The sequence below is a fragment of the Stegodyphus dumicola genome, chromosome 4 (genome assembly GCF_044657685.1).
Source record: "Stegodyphus dumicola isolate Sdum_Otavi_A_Nest chromosome 4, ASM4465768v1".
NCBI lineage: Eukaryota > Metazoa > Arthropoda > Arachnida > Araneae > Eresidae > Stegodyphus > Stegodyphus dumicola.
In genome coordinates this window covers 54,877,862-54,900,887 of record NC_140771.1, presented here as the reverse complement: position 1 = coordinate 54,900,887, position 23,026 = coordinate 54,877,862, and the positions used below count along the sequence as shown (strand labels likewise).

The 23,026-nt window shown below is 32.5% G+C and overlaps 1 protein-coding gene across 1 annotated transcript in view; it reads right to left on the bottom strand.

Moving 5' to 3' along the window:
* LOC118184954 (uncharacterized) overlaps positions 1-18,738 on the bottom strand; it is a 256,390-nt gene extending 237,652 nt beyond the window's left edge. Inside the window, exon 1 of the mRNA XM_035354747.2 lies at positions 18,535-18,738. Within this exon, the coding sequence (XP_035210638.2) occupies positions 18,535-18,617 (83 nt within the window). The 5' untranslated portion in view covers positions 18,618-18,738. The remainder of the gene's footprint in view (positions 1-18,534) is intronic.
* Between the last annotated feature and the right edge of the window lie 4,288 nt (positions 18,739-23,026).

The following is a 23,026-nucleotide window of genomic DNA, read 5'->3' as shown; positions in this document are numbered from 1 at the left end:
CAGATATTCGGGGAGGACAACGTTATTCAAAAGGTACCGCCATATTTTTTTTTTTTCCCACAATCCGAGGAACGTACATACATACAGCACATTCTTTATTTATTTAATTTCCTTAAAGATAAGTGGCGATAATATTTGGTGGCAACTATTTTGAAAAGTATTCGCGGTTTATAGCGGACGACTCAAAATCCCATTTCGAAACTAACAGCCCATTCAGGCTAACGGCCTTTGGGGCTACCCTTCCAGCCATCCCGTTCGCCGGATCTCAGACCAGAATTAAACTAGCAAAGTTTAGCGGTTTTACCCATTTTCGGGGAGAGGGGAAGCAGCCGAATACGACAAATTAAATTAATACATAGGATGATTTTTATACGTCCCTTCAGTTACTTTGGTAGATTAAATAAAACCTATCCCCCCCAATTTGGTTAACATATCAATTCAAATTTATTTTGATAATTGCATTAACTTTTCGAAACAAGTCTTTAGTATACCACTGCCAGATGCAAAATGTGCTCTTGTCATTGTTTATATAACAACACAAATCATTAGCAAGTTTTGCAGGTGATAAGCATTTGTACTCCTCAGGACGATATCGCCAGAAAAAATCATCATGGTTCAAATACCATGATTAGACAGATAACAAGAAGCAGGCAATTCCAACTAGAGGGCAGAGGTCAAAATTTTATCGAGCATGCTAATAAATGCAATTCAAACTATTATAGTAGTTAAATTTAAGTTTTTAACATATTGAAAGTTTATCGGATTTTGCTGCTTTTCAATAATAAATAGGTCAGTAAAAAATATGAATAAGTAAGGAAGGCTGTATTTATTTTTTGGCATCAGTAACAAATCGAATCTTTGAGATTATATTCAAATTAACGTGCACTTTAAAAAATAAAAATACTACATTCAAATAATAACTCAATTAATTGATTTCTTAGAATTTTCGCATGAACACCTAGAACTACTATAAATGAAAACGGCTTACAAGAATAAACGTAAAACAATATAATGAATTTCAGAATGTACATGATAAATTAATATCTGTGGAATGTATCGTTAGTTCTGCATCAGGTCATTGTCAAAAAACACTGCCTCTTTCAAGCATTTCAGAAAACTTTTTCCTGTTCTGAAAAGACAAGGTAGTAAGGTTTTCGATAGGCTTAAAAGTGATAATGGTTCTTTAGAAAAACCCAAGAACTGTAGGTTAAATTTCGGTAATGTAGGCAACCTAATCTGGTACACCATCGACGTGTTTTAAAGACCTTTAAGACCCCGGTATTTTTTTTTTTTTTTTTTTTTTTTTTTTTTTTTAGTTTAAGGAGTTCAATGGATAAGAACATATCTATGAAAATATAAAAGAAGAAAATTTTCAAACTTAGAAGTTATCTCTCGCCATTTAGTTTCCTTTACATTGCATTCTGCAAGTCAAATCGAAGTCATGAAGACATAACATACTATTGATGATTTTAAGAAAAAGTCAACTGAAGTAATCAGAATACGATATGCGCATTTACGCGATGGAACTGTACACTTAAGATAACTGTTCAATCAAGCAAGCACTGGAAGTAGCATATAACAGCGCTTTAACAAGAATAAGGTTCAAATACCATGATTAGACAGATAACAAGAAGCAGGCAATTCCAACTAGAGGGCAGAGGTCAAAATTTTATCGAACATGCTAATAAATGCAATTCAAACTATTATCAACACACGTCAACACTTCCAACTAAAACATTAAAAATCAGAACACGTGCATCTATTCTAAAAACATCTTCACACCCATCATGGAAGCAGATTGGTAAATTCTCCATCTACGTTTTTAGTCCAAAGAGACAATTTGCCCAGAAGGACTAGTAATTTCGTTTTGGCGTTTTGCGTCGATTAACGATAAGCGTTGTTTCACTTTTCAAATTGTTGCCACCAAATATCATCGGTCTGTATTATATTTGAAGAAATTAAATAATAAAAAACCTGCAAAAATGTATGTATATTTCTCGCATTGTGATGAAACATACATAGAGCCATCGAATTTTGAAGACGTAATCCTACTGCGAATATGGGCATGTGGAAGCCCAAATTTGAAATTTGGATTTTTTTTATAATCGATTTCATATTTTGTGAAACTTTAACGAATTTTTGAGTAGCAAACTCAACGATTTCAAAGCGAGCAATGGCAACACTCTACCGGGAGGGAATCACTTTTTATCTCCAGTGCGCGAAACTGTATATCCTAAAAGATATACTCATTTCAAGATTGTTTTGCGATATTGCTGTTAAATTGAATTCTATGGTTTAAGTGCAAAGAACATTTAATAAATAAAGGTAACACACAAAAGGTTAAAGAAATGTCCCTTTGGGCGTAATGTAAAATCTGAGAGATTTCAGATTTCTTTTCCCCCTTTTTTTATGTATTACTTAATTTAATTATATGTGGTTAGACATTTGTTTTTATTTTTTGAAAATGTAAATTCTAGGCCGCGAAATGTTTGTGAAACACTATTTTTTTATCCGAGATCCCCCCCCCCATGAAATCCCTTTTCAAAAAATATGTATTCAGTAAAATTTTTCTTCTACTAATAGTACACCAACCACGTACCATTCAACAAATCATCATACTTATTTCGAATCTAACTGTTGTAAAGCTCTCGACTCGCTCAATATCGGGATTATAATCCTTGCTTTTAAGAATCGAAACTGTTGCCCTTACGTGCTAATGTTTCGAAATTAAATGTGGCCATAATATGCATATTGCGTTTTAATCGAGAAATTAAAGGAGTCTGACGCAGAATCTCAAATCTGTATTTTTACCAAAATAAGCGATTTTTCAAGATTAAAATATGTAGAACTTCCTTCCCTTCTCAAACTCTTATATCAACAAATGAATCAAAAATAAAAAAAAAAAAAAATGTTTAATGATTTACTGAGAAATGAGCGTGAAAATTAAATATCAGACTCACGCTATATATACACACGTTGTCAATAAACGGTTGAATAAAAAAAGGGTGGAATGTTTGGTGCTTTGTTATTACATCTCAATAAAACAAAATTTGGTTTTACATCTCAATAAAACAAAATTTGGTTTCAATTCAGAAAATGGAAATATTAAAGCCTACTACGACACATTTTTATGTAATTATTTCATTTAAAGGTTAATTACTCCTCTGCTGATCACTAAAAAATTTTTAAAAAAATGTATTTTACTGAATACTTTTTGCGAAAATAGGCTGCTATTATTTAATATACGTGAATAGATATACTATTGAAGAATAAAAGAAATTATTATTAGTTGAATTATGGTGGTAATGTAAGTTGTCCACTACAGATTCTTTTCAAAAGATAAAATGAAAATTGTAACACCAGTTTTTTAATTAACTCCGAAATTTTAAATGCTCACTATTTAACGCAGGCCCTCTGGCCAAATGCAGACGCGATTTACTGTAAAACAAAGAGAAGAGACTGTCCGAAAAGACTCTTAACTTGGTTGCCAAGGGCCATTTCCTTGGTTCGGGGATTGCTTCAGGGTGAATAGCCTCGGGAGGTGGAGGATGACGTCCTATTTACTTCGCAGTGGTTCTCAACCAATTTTGTCCCATGACGGTGCTATACGATCAACCCCTCTTTCCAAAATCCGGAAAGTATACACATATTCATTTAGATTCTGTGAATTTTTTGGTACTTTTGTATAACCCCGTCGATCGTTCGCGGGAAGTTTCGGCAACGGTTGCCAATCTTAAGTCCGGACACGGCCATGCGTAACTGGCGCTAAATCGCACTATTTGGCCGGATAATAAAGTACCGACGCATTAAATTTTAAAAATAAAAGCTGATCACATTCCCTTTCTCTGAAGGTAGAAATTCTTCTAGTTGAGGACCCCTGTCATAATACGACCAGCATCTACAAGTCCAACCCCGCTACTGCGAACTCTTTTATAACAAAAATTTCATTCTGGTTCAATTCCTTTACTTAATGTTACTTTATATAACTATACTGAATTCCAATTAACGGCATCATGCGTTTGTTCCTTAACTTTTCACAGAATTTCTGCAAATTTTAACTGAACAACACTAATTCTTGAAATTTTCCATGTTTAGGATGTTAGAATAACGGAAGACAAAGTGAGGCAAGTGTGGTTATACGAGATAGTTTTTGGAGAACCAAGGCACATAATAAGTAGGCCTCAGACTCTGTTTTCTGACTTTGTCCAAGTTCTTAGAGCTGTGACAAAGAGCTCAGTTCAAAACTGATACTACGATGGAAATTTCGAAATTTTCGCTATTCAAGAAAGACAAAATAGTGAATACTTTTTTTATGAGCTTGAGGGCTAAACAATTCGTCTATTAGGAAAATGTAAATTTTTTAGCCTTATCAGTTCGTTTTAGTTCAACACTTAAATCGCTTTCAAAATGCTTTCTTCTAAATGGGATGTTTTGCATCCTTTAAATTTTCCGAGTATATCTTAAGGCTGTTGTGCACGTCTGTATCCAATTTCATCTTTTCGAGAAGGGCAAAACTTCACACAATCTTTGGCCTCTCTTCCTCTTGTATTGGTGAAAGATTTCTGCGACAATACTTCATTCCTATGGCGAACTTGTACACTTAAAACTGTTCTGCACTGAAAATACAAAGAGCATTATTCAAGAACTGTATAATGGATGTAGCCAAATCGATATCTGTTGCGAATATAGTTTATCCAAATCTACAGTCGGTATAATACAGAAAGATCACGACCCCATAATTTCTGCTCAGGCAAAAATTTGGAAACTGTGAGTACGGTAGTATAGCAAAGGACATTGAGGGTCTGTCGCTAAGTGGCTAGAGAGGAATCCCCCCCCCCAAATCCAATTTGGAGTTTCTTCTAGCATGGAATGATGACGACGCTACATTTGACGTTACGAGTGAACAAAGATACTGTGATAGAATTTAAAATAGCAGACGCTGACATTAAGTTTCTATTGAAAAAAACGCAACGAACGAAAAACATACTTGCTATTCACAACACATGCCAAAGCTGCGATACGTGTCATTCATAAAATTTTATTCACATAAAATGAACCACCGAACGTGCTACATAGTTCCCCCCCCCCATTTTTGTCAAAATATGTCGATAAAGCTTTCTTGCACTCTGTACCATGCCAGCTGAAAATTACCGATTATTTTTCTTATCAATTTTAATTATTAGCTAATGTAAATTCGACTATATTTTTTATTCATTTTTAGCAATTTTACAGATAGACTGATTATTTATAATCATAAATGTGTATTTTAAATGGAACTGTCAGAACAATTACTTTTATGGTATGTAATTTACCACGTAAAATTAACATATGGTGGAACTTAAAACGAAAGCAAAACAAATTTACGGTAACAATTGTAATTAACCTTATATATGACTTTGTATTCACTTATTTTTGGAAAGCAAGATATCCCTAATCAGTCCCCCCCCCCTTTTTTTTTTGTCTGTACGCGATTCTTCACTTAGTTTTTACACTATTTTGTCAGTATTTTTTTAAACGACCCACACTTTTGACCCCTTGAAATGGTGTTTGTTTTTCGGTCCCTTACAGGGAGATTCAAATATATTTATTATCACACAGCATTTGAAGATTTACTTTTTTGGGAAGAAATTTGTCCGATTTCAGACTTTGTAAGTTCCTGAAAATATGTTACAACAGAAGCTCCAGGATTATAAAGCTAAATTACAAATGAGCGAATTTTAACACGTAAATATTAAATTTATTATGTGATGCAAATACAGCTATGAAAAATCAGAAATACCAGATCATAATTTTAATTATGATCAATTTTTGAATAAAAGTAATTTTTAAATTTAATCATGATCAATTTTTGACGCCCACTTGAGAATATTCTTGTCTCTTAGTATGATAGACAGAACTTAAATATGAGCGAGAAATAGCCGCATATTAAATAAACTGAAAAGGCCTAAAGCAGCAAAGAGCCATTAAGGGGAAAACAAATTTCTATCAAGTTTATTAACTCCTATTTCACTTATGCACCTCAAATCAAATTCAAGCTATTTTGGTGCCATTTCTCTACCACTTAGCAATTTTGATAATTTTGTGTGTTACCTTTCTTATTAAATATCATGTTCTTCGCACTAAACCATAAAATTCAGTTCAAGAGCAACATCGCAAAATAATTTTAAATTGAGCATATCTTTAAAATGCTCGCTTTGAAATCCTTGAGTTTGATAATCAAAAATTCGTTGAAGTGTTACAAAATACGAAATGGATAATAAAACAAATTCCATATTTCAGCTTCCAAATGCCCATATACGCAGTAGGATTACGTCATTCAAAATTTGATGGCTCTAGATACCTACCACAATGCGAGAAACATACATACATTTACGCAGATTCTTCATTATTTAATTTCTTCAAATATAATACAGGGCGATAATATTTGGCGGCAACAGTTTTAAAAGTGAAACGGAAATAAAGAGTGATTCGACACAAAATCATAAAACGAAAACATCCCTCAGTAACAAAGCCTCCCTTTCAACTAAAAAATCTGATATATACACCACATGATTTCCTTATACGGAATATTAAATTATACGCGTTTTATTTAAACTTATTGGATTGAATTAAATCTACTTCGTCAACAGCGCATAAACCACAAAAGAATAAATGCACTCTTTAAAACTGACTATATTTGTTTACTATAGCGACACTCTAGCGCTAAGTTCACGTAAGAGCGTTACATTTCATAACCTTTACCTTCACTCGCATTTGGTACCAGCTGCTGTGAGTTATCACCAAATAGATCAAGTATGCCTTAGGCCTTTCATGTTTGTATCAAAAAGATGTACTATTGGGTACATCTATCACCCAGAGGCGTACATTTCATAACTCAGAATGCACAAAATGTATACCATTTGAAGAATTACCTAATCGTTGCGTTGCCACATGTTCTATTCAAATACTATAATAAATCTAAAACGATGTATAAAAGAAATTAAGCAAAAAAAAAAAAAATAGTTTTTCCCACAGACAATTCAGTATTTCTCAGTCAATTAATTCAGTTCTCACTTCGCGATATGGGAAAAAATACATAAAAACTCAAAATATCTATATTAAAAATTACGAAATAAATCTTACACTTATTTCCTCGAATAAATTCCAGAATGGATTAAACATGATTTAATTCGCAATAATAAAAGAAGGCGTTATCTTTATTGTTGCAAAGCTTAATTTTTCTAGATTGGCAACAAATTCACTATTCTGCCAAGTTTCAAATGTAAACAAACATGGCCACCATGGTAAAAACAATTAGGCGTAACCGCACAATTTTTAAACTGTTGATAATTCTACAAATTTTGCATGTAGATTTAGTAAAAGCATAAAACTTAACAAGAAGATAAGAAGAACATAATTCAATTATTTTTAAAGCAAAAAATGCACAATTTAAAAACATATAAAAATAAAGAAGAGATTCTGAGCCGAGTAACAAAGTGGATATACATACATTTATATACTTTTGGCACGGCCGATTGCAAGCAAAATACGAGGTGAACATACAAAATACGAGGCGAGCAGTCCTATATATAAAATTTCAGCGTTTTGAAGATATTTGTTTCTGAGTTATGCGAGACACGTACGTACAGACTCTACAGAAAACTCTCTTCTGAATCCATTTTAAATCAGTTTTATAATTTTTTGGGGAAAAAAAGGTCCTTTATTTTGTCCTTACGTACAGATGTCACGCAAAAACATTGTTAATTTGCATTCGATAGCCGTCAAAATGGATATTTTCGTTGAAATATGACACTTTAAATTTTTCGTGATTACAATACTTCCGTATTACTTCGTACAATCAGGGCTGTGGATTCGGTAGAGGACCGACTACGATTCCCGGAATTTTAAAGACTCCGACTTCCTCATAAATATGTAAACATATACGCATGGGTTACAGCTTATTTTTTTTAATATAAAAGAAGTAACAGATGCTACAGAAAAAAGTTGATAGCATAGAAAATTATTTACATTAATTAACATTTATTATGAAATGGAAAAACTAGCATTAGTTATTTCTAAGAAACCGTATAGCTTCAGCAAGACCTTGTTGGACCTTTGTTTGTCTTGATCCGATTTGATAAACTTCAGAGCTGAGAACAGTCTTTTCATTCTAACTTGAATAGGAGGAAGAGCTGTTACTGTTAGGGCTTTACTTCTTTTAACTTTTCAGGATAGATTTTTATGAGTTCTAAAAGAGGTGTCTTGTAAGCGCAATCATATTTCTCTATTTCTTCAAAGGCCCTGCAAAAATCTTGTTTGTGTTTTTTCATTTATATATCTAAAGTCTCTTGGTTCTTTATTTTCATTCTCTTTGCCTTAGCCTTTTCAATATTATACAAAAATATTTCTCAAAATCTAATTCATCGCTGGAAGAGGATGATACAGACTCAATTGCAATGTCTGCAGTTTGATTGTCCTGATTCGAATTCTCCAAATGTTCTGAGAATAATTTCATAGATGGCTTTCTTTGCGGTTTTAATTTGTTCGTCATCCAAGAAAATTCGGTTTTTCGGATCTACATATATTGAACCCCGCAACATCTATTGTCTAGCAAACTAGTTTCTTTTCTTCATTGAACAAATGATTCTTTCTGCAACGAGCCCTCCATTTCAGAAAGAACAAACATCACATTGTTCCATTCTCGCCTCCTATCAATTTTTCAGATTGTACCTTTTTTGTGGCTATATACGATATAGAAAGAAGAGTTTCCAATTCTGCAAGATCATTCCACAGTCTTTCTGTTAGTGAAACATTAGGGTTATCTACATCTCCTAAAAAAGTTCTTAATTCTAAAAACCTCCTTATCATCAAATATGTACTTCCTTATCGCGTTGCTTGATCAATAAATGTGCCTTTTTCTGCTCGCTGCCGAAGAATGGCATCAATTTTCGGAGTTCTTGCTGTTATTGCTCTTTTCCTAAATTTACCAGTGAGATTTGTAACTAAATGGATTAGTTTAATCACTAATGCCAAATATCACATCCATCCTCTGCCCTTAGATGTAATGATTAATATGTCAACAAAGTAGAAAATAACTATTTATTAATGTATATAGTCAATAAATAAAAATAATAACTCAACTTGGCATTATTTTTTTTTAATTCATTATAATTTCATTTCAAATTCAAACTTTCCAATAAAAACTGGAGTCGGAGTCGACCTGTTTTTGGCGACTCCAAAATCTGCCTGACTCCGATTCCGACTCTAGAGCCTTGCGTATTCAAATTGCGTTCTTCATGTCTCGAAAGCCCGACTTAGGATATATTATTAGATTTATATATAGCATCGTTCTAACAGAAGTATTTTGACACAAAATCGAGCATTTTCTGAAATGACATGCCGATTTTTTCCCATATTTCAATTCTGCGACTCAAATTATGCCTAAATATTTTTAATCTGGTGCGAAATTTACGGAGAAATTCAAAAACTTATCTTTATTTTTTTCAGTTTGTGAAAAGAATAATTTGGCGAACTTCTTAATTTATAGCAACTTATTTTGCTTTTCTTTTTACTTCCTTGTACGAAAAAAAAAGAAGTACTGTAATCGCAAAAAATTTCAGATATCGTATTTCAACGAAAATATACATTTTGACCGGTTTCGAATGCAATTTAACGATGCTTTTGCGTGGCATCCCTACGTAAAGAACAAAATAAAGGAATCTTTCTCCCCAAAAAATGTAAAACTGATGTTAAATTAATTCTGAAGGGAATTTTTGTGGCGTCTGTACGTACGTTATGTATCTCGCATACCTCAAAAACCGCGTGGCCTCAGAACTTTGAACATTTTTGTATATACGACTGCTATAACATGTAGATGTGCACCTCGTATTGTGGTTGCAATCGGCCACACCAAATGTATATAAAATATATACTCTGTTACTTCGACTCGGTGATCTCAGTTTCTTTATTCTCATAGGTTTGTAAATTGTGCATTTTTTGCTTTAAAAATGATTGAATTCTGTTCTTATTTTTCGGTTAAGGTTTTTATGTCTTTAGTTAACCTGCATGTTATAGTTGTAGCATGATCAACAATTTAAAAGTTGAAGTGCGGCTAAGACTAATTTTTTTGGCCATAGCAACCATATTTGTTTACATTTGAAACTTAGCAGAATAGTGGATTTGTTGCCAATCTAGAGAAACTAACTTTGCAACAACAAAGCAGCATTTTCTTTTATTTTTGCTAATTAAATTATGCTTAATTCTGTCGTGAATTATCAATTATGTTTTTGCGTAGAAGCTGTAATTTTAATTGTAAAAATTTTTTTATCTGTACTTGGTGTTTTATGTTTTTCTATATCTTTCAAATTTTAACGAAAATATTTCTAATTTTTATGTATTTCTGCCTTGCCGCGAAGTGAGAATTGAATTAATAGCACATGTGCATTAGGTAAGTTTGCTGAATCGTCTGCGAAAAACTGTTTTATTTAATTCTTTTATACATCGTTTTAGATTTATTATAGTATTTGAATAGAACTTAAGATTTTTTAAATGATATAATTTTTGTGCACTCTTGAGTTATTAAATGAATGAGATGTAATGCTGGTAAGTGAACCTAGCGCCGAAGTGTCTTTATGGTAAATAAAATATAGTGAACTTGAAAGAGTGCATTTATTTTAGTGTGGTTTATGCGCTATCCGCGAAGTGGATTTAATTCAAAATTCGTTAACTGTTAATTCAGTATGTTTAAATGAAATGCAGAAAAACTGCGTATAATTTAATACTCCGTATAAGGAAGTCATTTGGTGTACACATTAGATTTTTTTCATTGCAGACGCGTCGAATAAAAAAAAAAAGCCATCGTTTATACTTTCAAATAATTTTAACAAAGTTCGTAAACCGCATTTGGCGTTATTACGGTTCAACAAAAATGTGCCAAATTTCAAAACACTCCATCCAATATGTAAATTCATGTATAATCTTGGAAATGTTTAATAAAAAAACTCTAATTTTCTGTAGGTGTGCCTAGAAACATATCTACTTTAAGACGATGGTAAAAATTTTATAGTTTGCAATTTTTTTCGAAAAATACAAAATATGGTACTTTTCCGTTTTGCCGGCGCAAACCATAAAGTCGCCAATAATGGTACAACTGATGCCAAACGAATATCTTCGCTGGTAACCGTTTACGCTTCATTTTCAAAACAAGTCGCAGCCATTTCTTATCAGATTGATTGTTTCTTTCAATACTGGCATACAATTACATAGAATGTTTACCTAGATAGTTAAATTTTATGCCCTAAGACCATTCGCGGTAATTAAGTCATTTAGGATGCAATCACACCGCTCACCCGAAGGCGAAAATTAGAAAAGGCAAAATCAAGTGTTAAATTCATCAATTCTAATGAGAATGCACTAGCGAAGTAAAGCAATGCGGTTTCACATAATTTCTGAGTAAACTATTCGTACGAATTGAAATAATTCGTGCATTTAAACTTGTATTCCAAATTAAGATTTACCTTGAAATTAATGTAGATAATTACTGACAGAATTAGTTTTTTGCAGCGTAGTTTACGTGAGATGAGATCACTTGGGGTCACGTGATACGAACCGGCAAATCAGGATGTTGAACCATGAAAGTATAGTAAATTTTAAATTAATGCCTTTTTACAAATTTATTGTCTTTATTTACTGGCTTTTTACAAAATTTTAAACCATATTAAAATATTTATGCCTTCAAAATAAAAGATTCTTAGAACTAACATTTGTTAACATTTTATATATATATATATATATATATATATATATACTGTATGCTGTCGCCAACAAAGTCTGCTTGGCGAGATTTGCACCGGCGAAACAGAAAAGTACCCAAAATATTTAAAGATACAAATTTTAAAAATAAATCATAAAACAATGTGGGAATTATATTTGGATTAATCCTAAATTTCAAATTCTAGAAGAAGGAATCAAGTACGTTTAATGAAAAAGAGATCATGTCTTTTAAGAGAAAGTCCGATTTTGGGTCAAAATACCTATATTAGAACAACGTTATATATAAATCTAATACACACACATCTTATGTCGCGCTTTTGAGACATGGGAAACGCAAGTTGAATTTCGTCAATTGGCCCAGTAAAACATGAGATATAGAACTATCTTTTAGTTCAAAGGAGCTTTGTCCCTGAGGGACTGTTGTTTTCATTTTGCGATTTTGCGTGGAATCACTTTTCAAACTGTTGCCACCACATATTATCGTCCCGTATTATATTTGACAAAATTACATAATGAAGAAAGAATCTGCATAAACGTATGTTATGTTTCTCGTAATGTGATAAAACAACGGTGATTAGAGCCATCAAATTTTGAATGACGTATGCAAATGGGCATCTGGAAGGCCAAAATTTGAAAGTTGGAATTTGTTTTATAATCGATTTCCTATTTTATAACACTTCAACGAATTTTTGATTAACAAACTCAAGGATAAGTATATAAAATTAAAATATTGTGAGTACTAACATATTATTATTCAAGTACACCATGGGGGCGGGGGGAAATTAGAATACAAAATCTGAAAGGTTTCAGGTTTTAAATTACGTCTAAAGCGGCGTTTTTTTAACATTTTATGCGTTACCTTTATTTATTAAATATCATGTTCTTCGCACATAAACCATAAAATTTCAGTTAACTCAAGGATTTCAAAGCGAGCAATGGCAACGTTGTCAAGAAAAACACTCGTCTCCAGTGCATGAGACTGTATCAGAAATTCTAAAGACATACTCAATTTAAAATTGTGTGGTATTGGCTCTTGAACTGCAATTTTATGGTTTATGTGCGAAGAACATGATATTTAATAAATAAAGGTAACGCTTAAAATGTTAAAAAAACGCCGCTTTGGACGTAATTTAAAACCTGAAACCTTTCAGATTTTGTATTCTAATTCCCCCCCCCCGTAGTGTACTTGAATAATAATATGTTAGTACTCACACTATTTTTATTTTATATACTTTTTCTTTATACTTACCTGGTGAAAGTATAAAGTAAAAGTGAATTAAGTACATGAAAAGTAAAAAAAAAAAAAGTACTGACCTAATTTTTCAGACGGTAAATGCGAGAGTACAAAATTATGATGAAATAAATTAACGTTTTCTGAATCAATTTTACTGCTATATTTTTTACACCTGCTAAAAATTATTTATCCTTATTTACTTTATATGCTTATTTTTATACTGTAAATGTACATTGAAACGGTTTTTATGAATTTTACATTTTCGTCTTACTCCTTCATCGATCCATCACATTTTAATGTTTGCAGTTAATCTATATATATACATAACAAATTATTTGTTATGTTACTATGTCTAGAAGCATGCAGCCAAATATGAACAAATTTCTGATCTTAAGGTCTTTCTTTGTCTTGAAAAGCAACATCTAATTCAAAATAATAAACAGATTAAATAATGTAGTTCGCCGTACTAACCTGACGCCTATTTATAGCCCACGAGCTTAGGCCTGGTTCTGGAATAATTTAACATTAATCATTTTGACACGAATCAACGATAATTAACTAGGCAATATAAAAATAAAAAATACAAAAATTCCATACAGTATATTTTCCCCCCTATATTTTGAGGTTTATATGTGCATCACACTTCAAGTAAAAGTTAAAGGGATTTTTTTTACATATTCTTCTTGTATTACTCCTTAATTTACTTAAACATATTTAATAATTAAATTTGTTTTACAATTCCAGTAAAGTAAAATTCTTATAAAAAAATGTTAACTAATATTTTTAGGACAAAAAAATACTACGAATTCTGCAAACCACGGAGGTGTAAGAAATGTCCGTATCTTGATGTACATCAGTTAATGCCCGACTAAGGATACCAAGATTTCCTCTGGCAATCTGCCAAAATACATCAACTCGTCGTTTTAGGTAGAAGCATACCCATCAAAGGGACTCAAAAATCCGCTTTTACTAGTTAATTTAGGAATGTATTGCTTCTGGAATATTTTGCATAACAGTCAGTGATTTTCTTATCCAGCTATACTGATTCAAGGACGATAAAAGCAAACTACACCTATCCACTCTTACTTCATTAATATAAATCGAATCCTGACTGCACAAGTGTATTTGTGCTTACTGTTGCACTATTCTTGGTTATAACAAAAGACATCTAACACGTTCTAATTCCTCAAATTACATAATTATTTTTTTTAAAAATCTTCCGTACAGAGGCGGTATAATTTTATAAAGTGCATTATGCAAGTTATCAGAAAACATTTTCCAAAAATTTGTTGCTAAGCTTTCTTATCAAGCAAAACTCTTTCCTCTTCTGCATTCTTTTAAGCATTTTTCACTCATAAGGGAAAAATTGAATTAGAACAATTTTTCTTAAGAAAACAAACTGAATGCTTTCAGATTTTATATTATCCCAAACCGATGCCCCCCCCCCCATTTACACAAATTACACGTATCTGAGCTAACGCTACTTTGTTCTAAAAATATTTTAAAACGCATATCTTTAGAATTCCCGACTGACAGCCTTGCGCACTAAAGATAAAAATGATTCATTCCCTACAAAGTTGCCACTGCTCGGTTTGAAAGTGCTGAGGTTTTTAATTAAAAATTCGTTTAAAGTTTTACAAAATATGAAACAGACAATAAAAAATTCGAAATTCCAGGTGCCCTTGTTCGCACGTCATTCATAATTTGAGGGCTTCTAGGTTCCGTTGTTTTTCCGCAATGAGAGAAAGATGCATACATTCATGTGCTCTTCATAATTTAGTTTCGCTCACCAGCGGCCGAGCGGTAAAGTCGCTGAACACTGGTAGTTCGGTCCGAGGTTCGAATCCCGCTAACGGGCTGGCTGCATGGGCGTTTTCGTGGTTTTTCCCATGTGTAACGTGTATACGAGCCACTTTCCCTTAGAAAGTCCACTCCCCTTAGGCAGATAGCCCTAGTGTGCTTTGCCATAATTAAATACACCACTACCATAATTTAGTTTCTTTAAAAATAATACAAAGCGATAATATTTCGTGGGTGGCAACAATTTTGAAAAGTGATTCGCGGCAAAATGCCGTTTTGAGACTAATAGCCCTTCTCGACTAATGGCTATTTCGATTTAAAAAAATATGCGTGCAGTACCATAACCTAGGAGATACAGAAAACTGAAATTAATTTAAATATGTATAAAAAATAAATTTCTGATTCTGATATGTATTTATCTTCCTTTCATATTAAATTTTTAAGCTTATACACATTAAAATTTACACTACAGAATAAATATTTTTCTTTGATGAAAAAATAGCATATCATTTACACGTAAAAATCCAATCAACAATGAATCGGTCTCGATATTTATTTCAGTAAGCATCAAAAATTCGGTAATCATTACTTGCATGCAGAGACTTATAGAATAAGCAACCGGTAATAGTATAAAAATGCTAAGATGTAGCATTAAAATGCAATTATGAAAATTTCAATTTTCTACAGACACACCAAAAAAAAAAAAAAAAAAAAAAAATCAACGATTTTTAACAAATTAACTACTAGATTTACTCTGTTAACTTCTAAGATATCAACATAGTCCTCACATACACACATCTCATCAGGATAATTAAATCTATATTTTGAACTCCCACCCCGTTCAATAAAGAACATTCCGGGGTAAGATAATTAAACGCACGTATTTCTATTCTCTTTTTTTCCTCTCCTTATTTTAGTTATTTTAGTTCGTACAGATATTAATATACAACAAATAACAGTAATGATAAAACAATTTTTACTACAGCCGATACAGGAGGAAGATTTCACATATACATTATTAAATGCCAACTGATGGGAATTTTATGCTGCTGACACAGCAGTTTAGCATTATTTGCGGCTATTCTGGAGCAGAATTTCATGAGACACATTTTTTTACCCTCTCATTCTAGTACAGACTTCCCATAAACTTTTAAATAATTTTTAAAGATAATCAATCCATTTGTTTTATTATAAAAATTATCTTATTATTTGGAACAATTTAAAGAGTGAACGGTAAAATCCTAGTTGCTAGCGTAAGCTATGTTAATACTTTTATGTAAAATGTTTCCCATATTTACATAAAAATTACATAAGCTCCAATGAAAAAGTACACAATTCTCAACGCAAATCAACAAATTACAATGGGAAACGTATTTGTAGAAAATTCTCATTTTTAAAACAAACTATCTGCTTGTTTAAAAATTATCTGATATAATGAAACCTGAACATAGTTAAGCAGTTACACCTACATCTCAACTCTAGAATCATGCGTCGATATTTCCAAGAGATTCCCGGGTACATTTCCATTGCTTTTCTAAGAGTACATAAGTCTATGCATACTAAACGTAAAAAGTTATTCCTAATAAGAAATTTTATTCCAACGAACGAACAACTATATCATAAAAGCCCCACACAACAGAGTTTTGTCTCTCGTAGAACAAAGAATGCAATGATGAAAACGTAGCACAGCGAGTTGAGAAAACGTGTTTGGAGGAAGAAACGGCAAAGGCAAATGGCGTCCGATTTCAAGCACAACGTGCGAGCGGGAAGAAATTCGAGCAAGGCAAGCGCGGCCATAATATAACCGCTGCAATGTTTATACAGCCCTTTTCTTCCCCGAAACAACATTATTTCTTATTTTAACTTAATAGCCTTTTATATTCTCAAATTTTATTTCAATATTACTTACCAATATATGCAATATGCTAGATCAAAGTGAGTGTAATAAAAATGGCTTTCATCGTTACATTAAAAAAAAAAAACTGTTCTTAAAAATTACCCATTAAACAAACACCTTCAATACTGCAGAAAGTTGCACTTAAATGAAACTCTACTCCTTTTAATGGATTAAGGTTAAAAGCATGATCTGAAATTTTGTGAAGCGCTAACTCCTTTTAATTTTATTTCTTGAACATAATTTACAAAAATAAATGCTCAAAACTCAGCATAGCAAATATGCTTCTCCATATTAAACAGTTATTCCTTGACAGCATAACTGATTAATCTTTCAAAATGCTGTTAGATTTGATATTGAAAAATTCAACAAAATCTGGAACTCCCAAAAGAACTTATATACAAGTTAATATCTTGAGCATTTCCCATAAGGATATGTTTAACAAAAATTATAACACATTTAACTATAATTATATATACAAATTAATAATAATATCCAGAAGCATAATTTCACGATTAATATCTATAAAAATCATTCTGCCTTTTAGTTCTCAATTTTTGTTGTATTTATATATCCATCCACTATTTATAACATCTGATTCGAAATCCCCACCTTTTTTTTAAATAATTATTATTTACATTTACCTATACAAATTAATAAAAATATTCAGAAGTATAATTTCACGATTAACATCTACAAAGTCATTTAGCCTTTCAGTTCTCAACTTTAGTTGTATTTATATATCCATCCACTATTTATAATATACATCTGATTCGAAATCCACCCTTTTTTTAAAAAATAATTATTTTAAGATATCTGCATTTTTACAAACAATTTTAATGACATAACCTTTAACTTCTCGTTTAAGTCGCTGAATCCTCATAAATTTTAACAAAAGTATGCACATAATTATGTTTATCACTTTGTAAAGTTTTTATGGTCACATTTACGCACCCGATGATCACCGACATTCTAGCAGTTTGAAGTATACAAATAGCACACGTTGACGTACATATAAACATGTGAGTGGCAACAAGGCGGCATGCCGGTTATTTTCCTTTACTCGAAACTAGTTTATAAGGTAATTTAAACAATGTTTAGGATTTAATTACATTTTATAGACGAATGGCATGAATTCACCTTAGAAAAGAATACACGAAAATAGAAATGGTTAGATAATGAATACTAAAGACTATCCTTTTACACAATTAAAAATTATGTAACTTTTAAAAGACTGTTATCAAAGCTTTCATCAATATGTACGCATTCATGCTTACCGGTGCTTTTCATTTCAAAGTAAACAAACATGTTTCTACAGTATATAAAACTAATTTATCTAAATCTCACTTTGGCATTCAAGAATAAAAACCTGTAAATTTAGTAAAATACTTTTACCTTTGATTTTATTCTCAGAGAATATTAAAAAAACAAGATTTTCATATTATTTTACTTTTAACTGCAAAATTATGCACATTAATACCTTTCTAACAAAACAATTGAAAAAATAAAATAACTTAAGCGGGATAGACTTAATGAATTGTGCAAACAAAAGCAAATACACTAAATAATAATAAAATAGAGAAAATAAAAATAAAATATCACTACGAAAGATGCGCGTATACTTTGGCGATGCAGCCAGCGACTCACCGTACTACTTACTACACTCCAACGTGCGATGGCCAACACAAATGGTAATCCATACGCCAGCATAATAAAAAATCAACATAAGATGTGGTATAAACTAAGGAGAATAAACCATGTGGAAGGAATAACAAAACGGTGATCACAAACACGAATATATATCCAAGATGGCTTGCGCAGCGGGAACCGCCAAAATTTGAAGTAGCACACATACCGTTTAAAGTGATCCAGAATACGTTCTTCGCGGATGGTATTTGGTAAATTTCCGACCCAGAGGTGCCTAGTCTCTCTAACCATCTTGCACCAACGTCCACATCAGGGAAACATTTCTTGGCTTCCACCATACAATCGCAACAAACATTATCCTCACGCTATGTTTTCTTCGTGTCCACACGCTTCTACGCTAGAACTCAGGGCTTCGTATGACGTCATTTGAGTGATCTCGCTAGCGACGGGAGCGCGCGGAAGGGTTGCTAGAACCGATCGTACGAGACACGCCAACGTATTGTATTTTTGTCGCCAAAAGACGCCAGCCAAAATTAAATGTCGTAAAAGCCGCCAAATACTTTTCGGAACTGAGATTCTGCTACCAATCGACCCTGCAATGAAAGGACGCTACAGTCGGATTTTAGTTGCTGTTCCCTAGATTGAAGTATTCTAAATGGAAATACTTTGTGTTCTGTAAATAGGGCGTGTTGCAATGCTTCGTGCTTCTTAAAGCAAACAAGCGTTGTGATTAAATTAAGAAAAAAAGAATTTTTCTTTGAAACGAGAACTTACGTTATTGCATGAACTTTGTTTTAATATTCTGGAGAAAAATGAACATTTTTTATTCTGAGCTTAAATTCAATCTTGATGTTGTAAACATTTGTAACTGGAGCTGGTAAACATGCAAGAAATTAAAATTACTAGGCTGTACATGGTCACTGTTCGGCCCATGAATCTACAGATGGTCTACTCGAATTACGTGAATTTCTTTGAAAGCAAGCGTAAGGGGAAGGAAACTTTGCGCATCTCAAGCGCAATTTGATATAGGTTTTCTTCTTCAAAGAGCGTTCACTTTATATTATTTCATTTATTAGCCAAAGGTGTCGTTAACCCACAAGGGCTATTGGTCTCGAAACGGCATTGAGAAGCGCGGATATTTTGTATTTATGCTCGATCTCGAAACGGCATTGAATTGAAGAAGAGCAGTATTTACTGAAATTTCACGCGGAGTGCATTTTTAAAATTCACGAGTTGTTGAAACTTATTTAAGAACATTAAGGCGAGCGAAGCCGCGGGTAAAGCTAGTTAGAAATATATCTCAATGAAATTAGAGGAAATAAGTTTAAATGAAATGCAACAAAACAAAAAGTGCGTATAATTTTATAGGCCTTACAAGGAAGACATGAAATGTCCACATCAGATATTTTCATTTTAGCTTCAAGTAAACTGTAAAGTAAATTAATATTTAATCTAATTTCCGAAAGTTCAAAGTGGTTTCTTCATTCTCTGAATGATATTCAATTATTCTTCAGTACTTCATAATTTTCTTAATTTATTGCTTGTGTTTTGATATCGACAAAAAGTTTCATCACCGGTAACATGTAGCTGAGACCTAAGAAACAGAAAATTAAACAGAATTAAAAAAAGAAATTTTTACATAATAAACTTTTATTTAAAATGGATATGATAAATAATGTACTTAAAGCAGAAAAATACTTTATCTTAGAGTTTAATGGAAATAATAGATTAAATAATTCTATTTACAGAATTCATCTATAGTTTTATATCGCTAATAATAAAAGCGTGAAGCGCCTAAATAATAAATCTATTAATATAATTGCATTGTCAAATGTATAAGCCATTATCATTTTAATTTATGATAGATGCCCCACGTTTCACTTAAACGGGATGTATCACAGACGAACTTCAATATTTCAAATTCCTTGGTATGTCGAAAACAAAAATTATTTCCTGCATTTTCAGTTTTAATCAGTATATTTCCTCTTAGCTTCCTTGATACATTTTCTTCTCATTTATTGTTATTCCATATTTCTGATACCTGTGTCAAAACCAGAGTTATGCTGAGGCAAAGAGTAAATGAGTACCCGCTGTGTATAGCTCAATTAATTGCATCGCATGTAAGTCTCTCTTCAACAAATGTAACTATATAAAAGCATTCTGTATCTCTTATTTTAATCATGATCTTATGTATTCAGATTATGCGTGTAAAAATTTATAATTTTTAAACGAAAACGTTAGAAAGTAGCCTTTTTGATACATAGCAAATCACTCTGCAGTAATATAAAAAGTACTAAAATTAATATGAAAAGAATTACATTAATAATGAAACCTTTATACTTATTGTTTGTAAATTTTAATTAAATATAATCGGAAGAATACTTTTTCAGTATCTAGTTGGTTATTTAATTTATGTTTTACATAGAAAACAGTGATATTTCACCTGAAGCAAAGAGTAAAGTTCTTTTAGGGAGATTTTGCATATTATTTTTTATTATTATCATTTTAAGATTTCTGAAGCTTCTTTGACTAATAAGCAACGTTAAAAATATTCTTAACCCCTTAATAATTGGAAACGTTAAAAATATTCTTAAAAATGTTTTCAAGTTCAGGTAGAATTTAACTTAACTACATTCTGGAATTACCTTTAAAAGAAATTGATTTTGCTTTAGTGGCGAGAATTAGTTTCCTTTTTCCTAGAAAAATCGAATAGTCCCTTAAGGTATGAGTTATCCCTCCACAGAGGATAGTTCTTCCGTTTTTCTGCATTCTATAATAAACGACAAAGTTCTGTACAGAAGGCAAAATATTTAAAGCCTGTAATAGTGTCTTGCGTGAAAAATGGTTTGTGACCTTTAATCCCAATACAATGACGACTATAATCTGTTATTTTAAAATGGGAATTTCAATATATTTTCACCCTCCCTCTATTTACGATCGTCACGTGTGTCGTCATCTCTGCACACTCCTTTGTTAAAGGGTGGCAGACACTAGAATATCTGGGCACAAAGCCTTACTCTTAATCGAATAAGTATTAAAAGTTTGCTAAATAGATTCAAATAAAACAACTTATGAGTAGCTTAAGTTATGAAGTATAATTTTTTTAAAAATCAATACTAAGACTTTAAATTAGGAATTATAAAATTAAGAGGAATAAGTAGAAAGGGAAGTGAAAGCTGTTAAGCTGGTGTCTAATACATAATAAATACGAATCATCCAAAGCCATTGAGAAATAAGATACAGTCTTTACAGAAAATACAAAAAAGCAGACAATAATTGATTAAACTTACGTAATAGATAGTACAAACACAAAAATGCATTAATTTTCCAATACGTTACTGGTTGCCATATGCCTTTTTTGTTATTCGTGTTCTTATATGGTAGTTAGTTTCAGAATTATACAAGATCCGGCTATTAATTTCCAGGACTGACGTAACTGTTAGGAGAACGAAAAGTTGGAAGATGGCGCTAATGATTGCAGATTGAAGAGCGTTTTCTTGCGCATGTGCAGTGCAATCGGCGCCATTCTGAAGTAAGTGGTTCTCGTGGAAAGGCGCACTAAAACGTAGCTCTTAAATTCCTATTCTCGAAGTGAAAATGGAGCAAAGAATTAACAGTAAATTTTGCTTCAAATTGGGCAAGACAGCTACGGAAACCTACGAAATGTTAAAAACAAGTTTACGGCGAGGAAGCATTATCCCGCTCAAGAACTTTTGAATGGTTTAAACGCTTTCGGGACGGGCGCGAAAGCGTCGAAGATGATCCGCACACAAGTCGGCCGCAGTCCGTATGCACGCCAGAAGCAATTGAAAAAGTTCGCGATATGGTGAAATGTGATCGTCGATTGACTATTAGAGTACTCGCCAATGAATTGAACATGGACAAAGAGACAGTTCGGCGAATTTTGACGCAAGACCTAGGAAAACGCAAGATTTGTTCCAGATTCGTTCCTCACCATTTAAGGGACGAACAAAAGCAATTGAGACTGGACGCATGTGGCGAACTTATCGACAACGCTGAAACTAACCCTGCGTTTCTGGATAGGATAGTCACGGGAGACGAGTCTTGGTGTTATCAATATGACCCTGAAACCAAGCATCAATGTTCCGAATGGCGGTCTCAAAGTTCACCAAGGCAGAAAAAATTTCGATTTGAAAAGTCCAAAATCAAGGCCATGTTAATCGCTTTCTTCGATTGCGATGGATTCATTCATCATGAATTTCTTCCTCCTAACGTGACTATCAATGGACAGTTCTACACAGAAGTTCTTGGCCTACTTCGAAAACGAATTCGTAGAGTGAGACCTCATTTTCAACAAAATAGGAGTTGGCTGCTGCTACATGACAATGCCCGCCCACACATTGCATTGCCTGTGAGGTGATTCTTAGCCCAGCATGGTGCTGTTGAAATGTAGCATCCACCATACTCTCCAGACCTAGCAACCGCAGACTTTTTTCTGTTTCCTAAGCTGAAAAATTCACTGAAGGGAATAAGATTTCAGGATGTCGAGCGATCAAGAAAACTGTAACGTCACTATTAAAGAGCATTCCAAAAGAGGACTTTAAAACTTCTTTCCGAAATTTGTACAGCCAAGCACAGACGTGCATTACGGCTCATGGGGATTACTTTGAATCATATTAAATGGCTATGTGTTTAACCTTTTTTCTTCTGAGTTAATCCATGAGTCCTTGAAATTAATA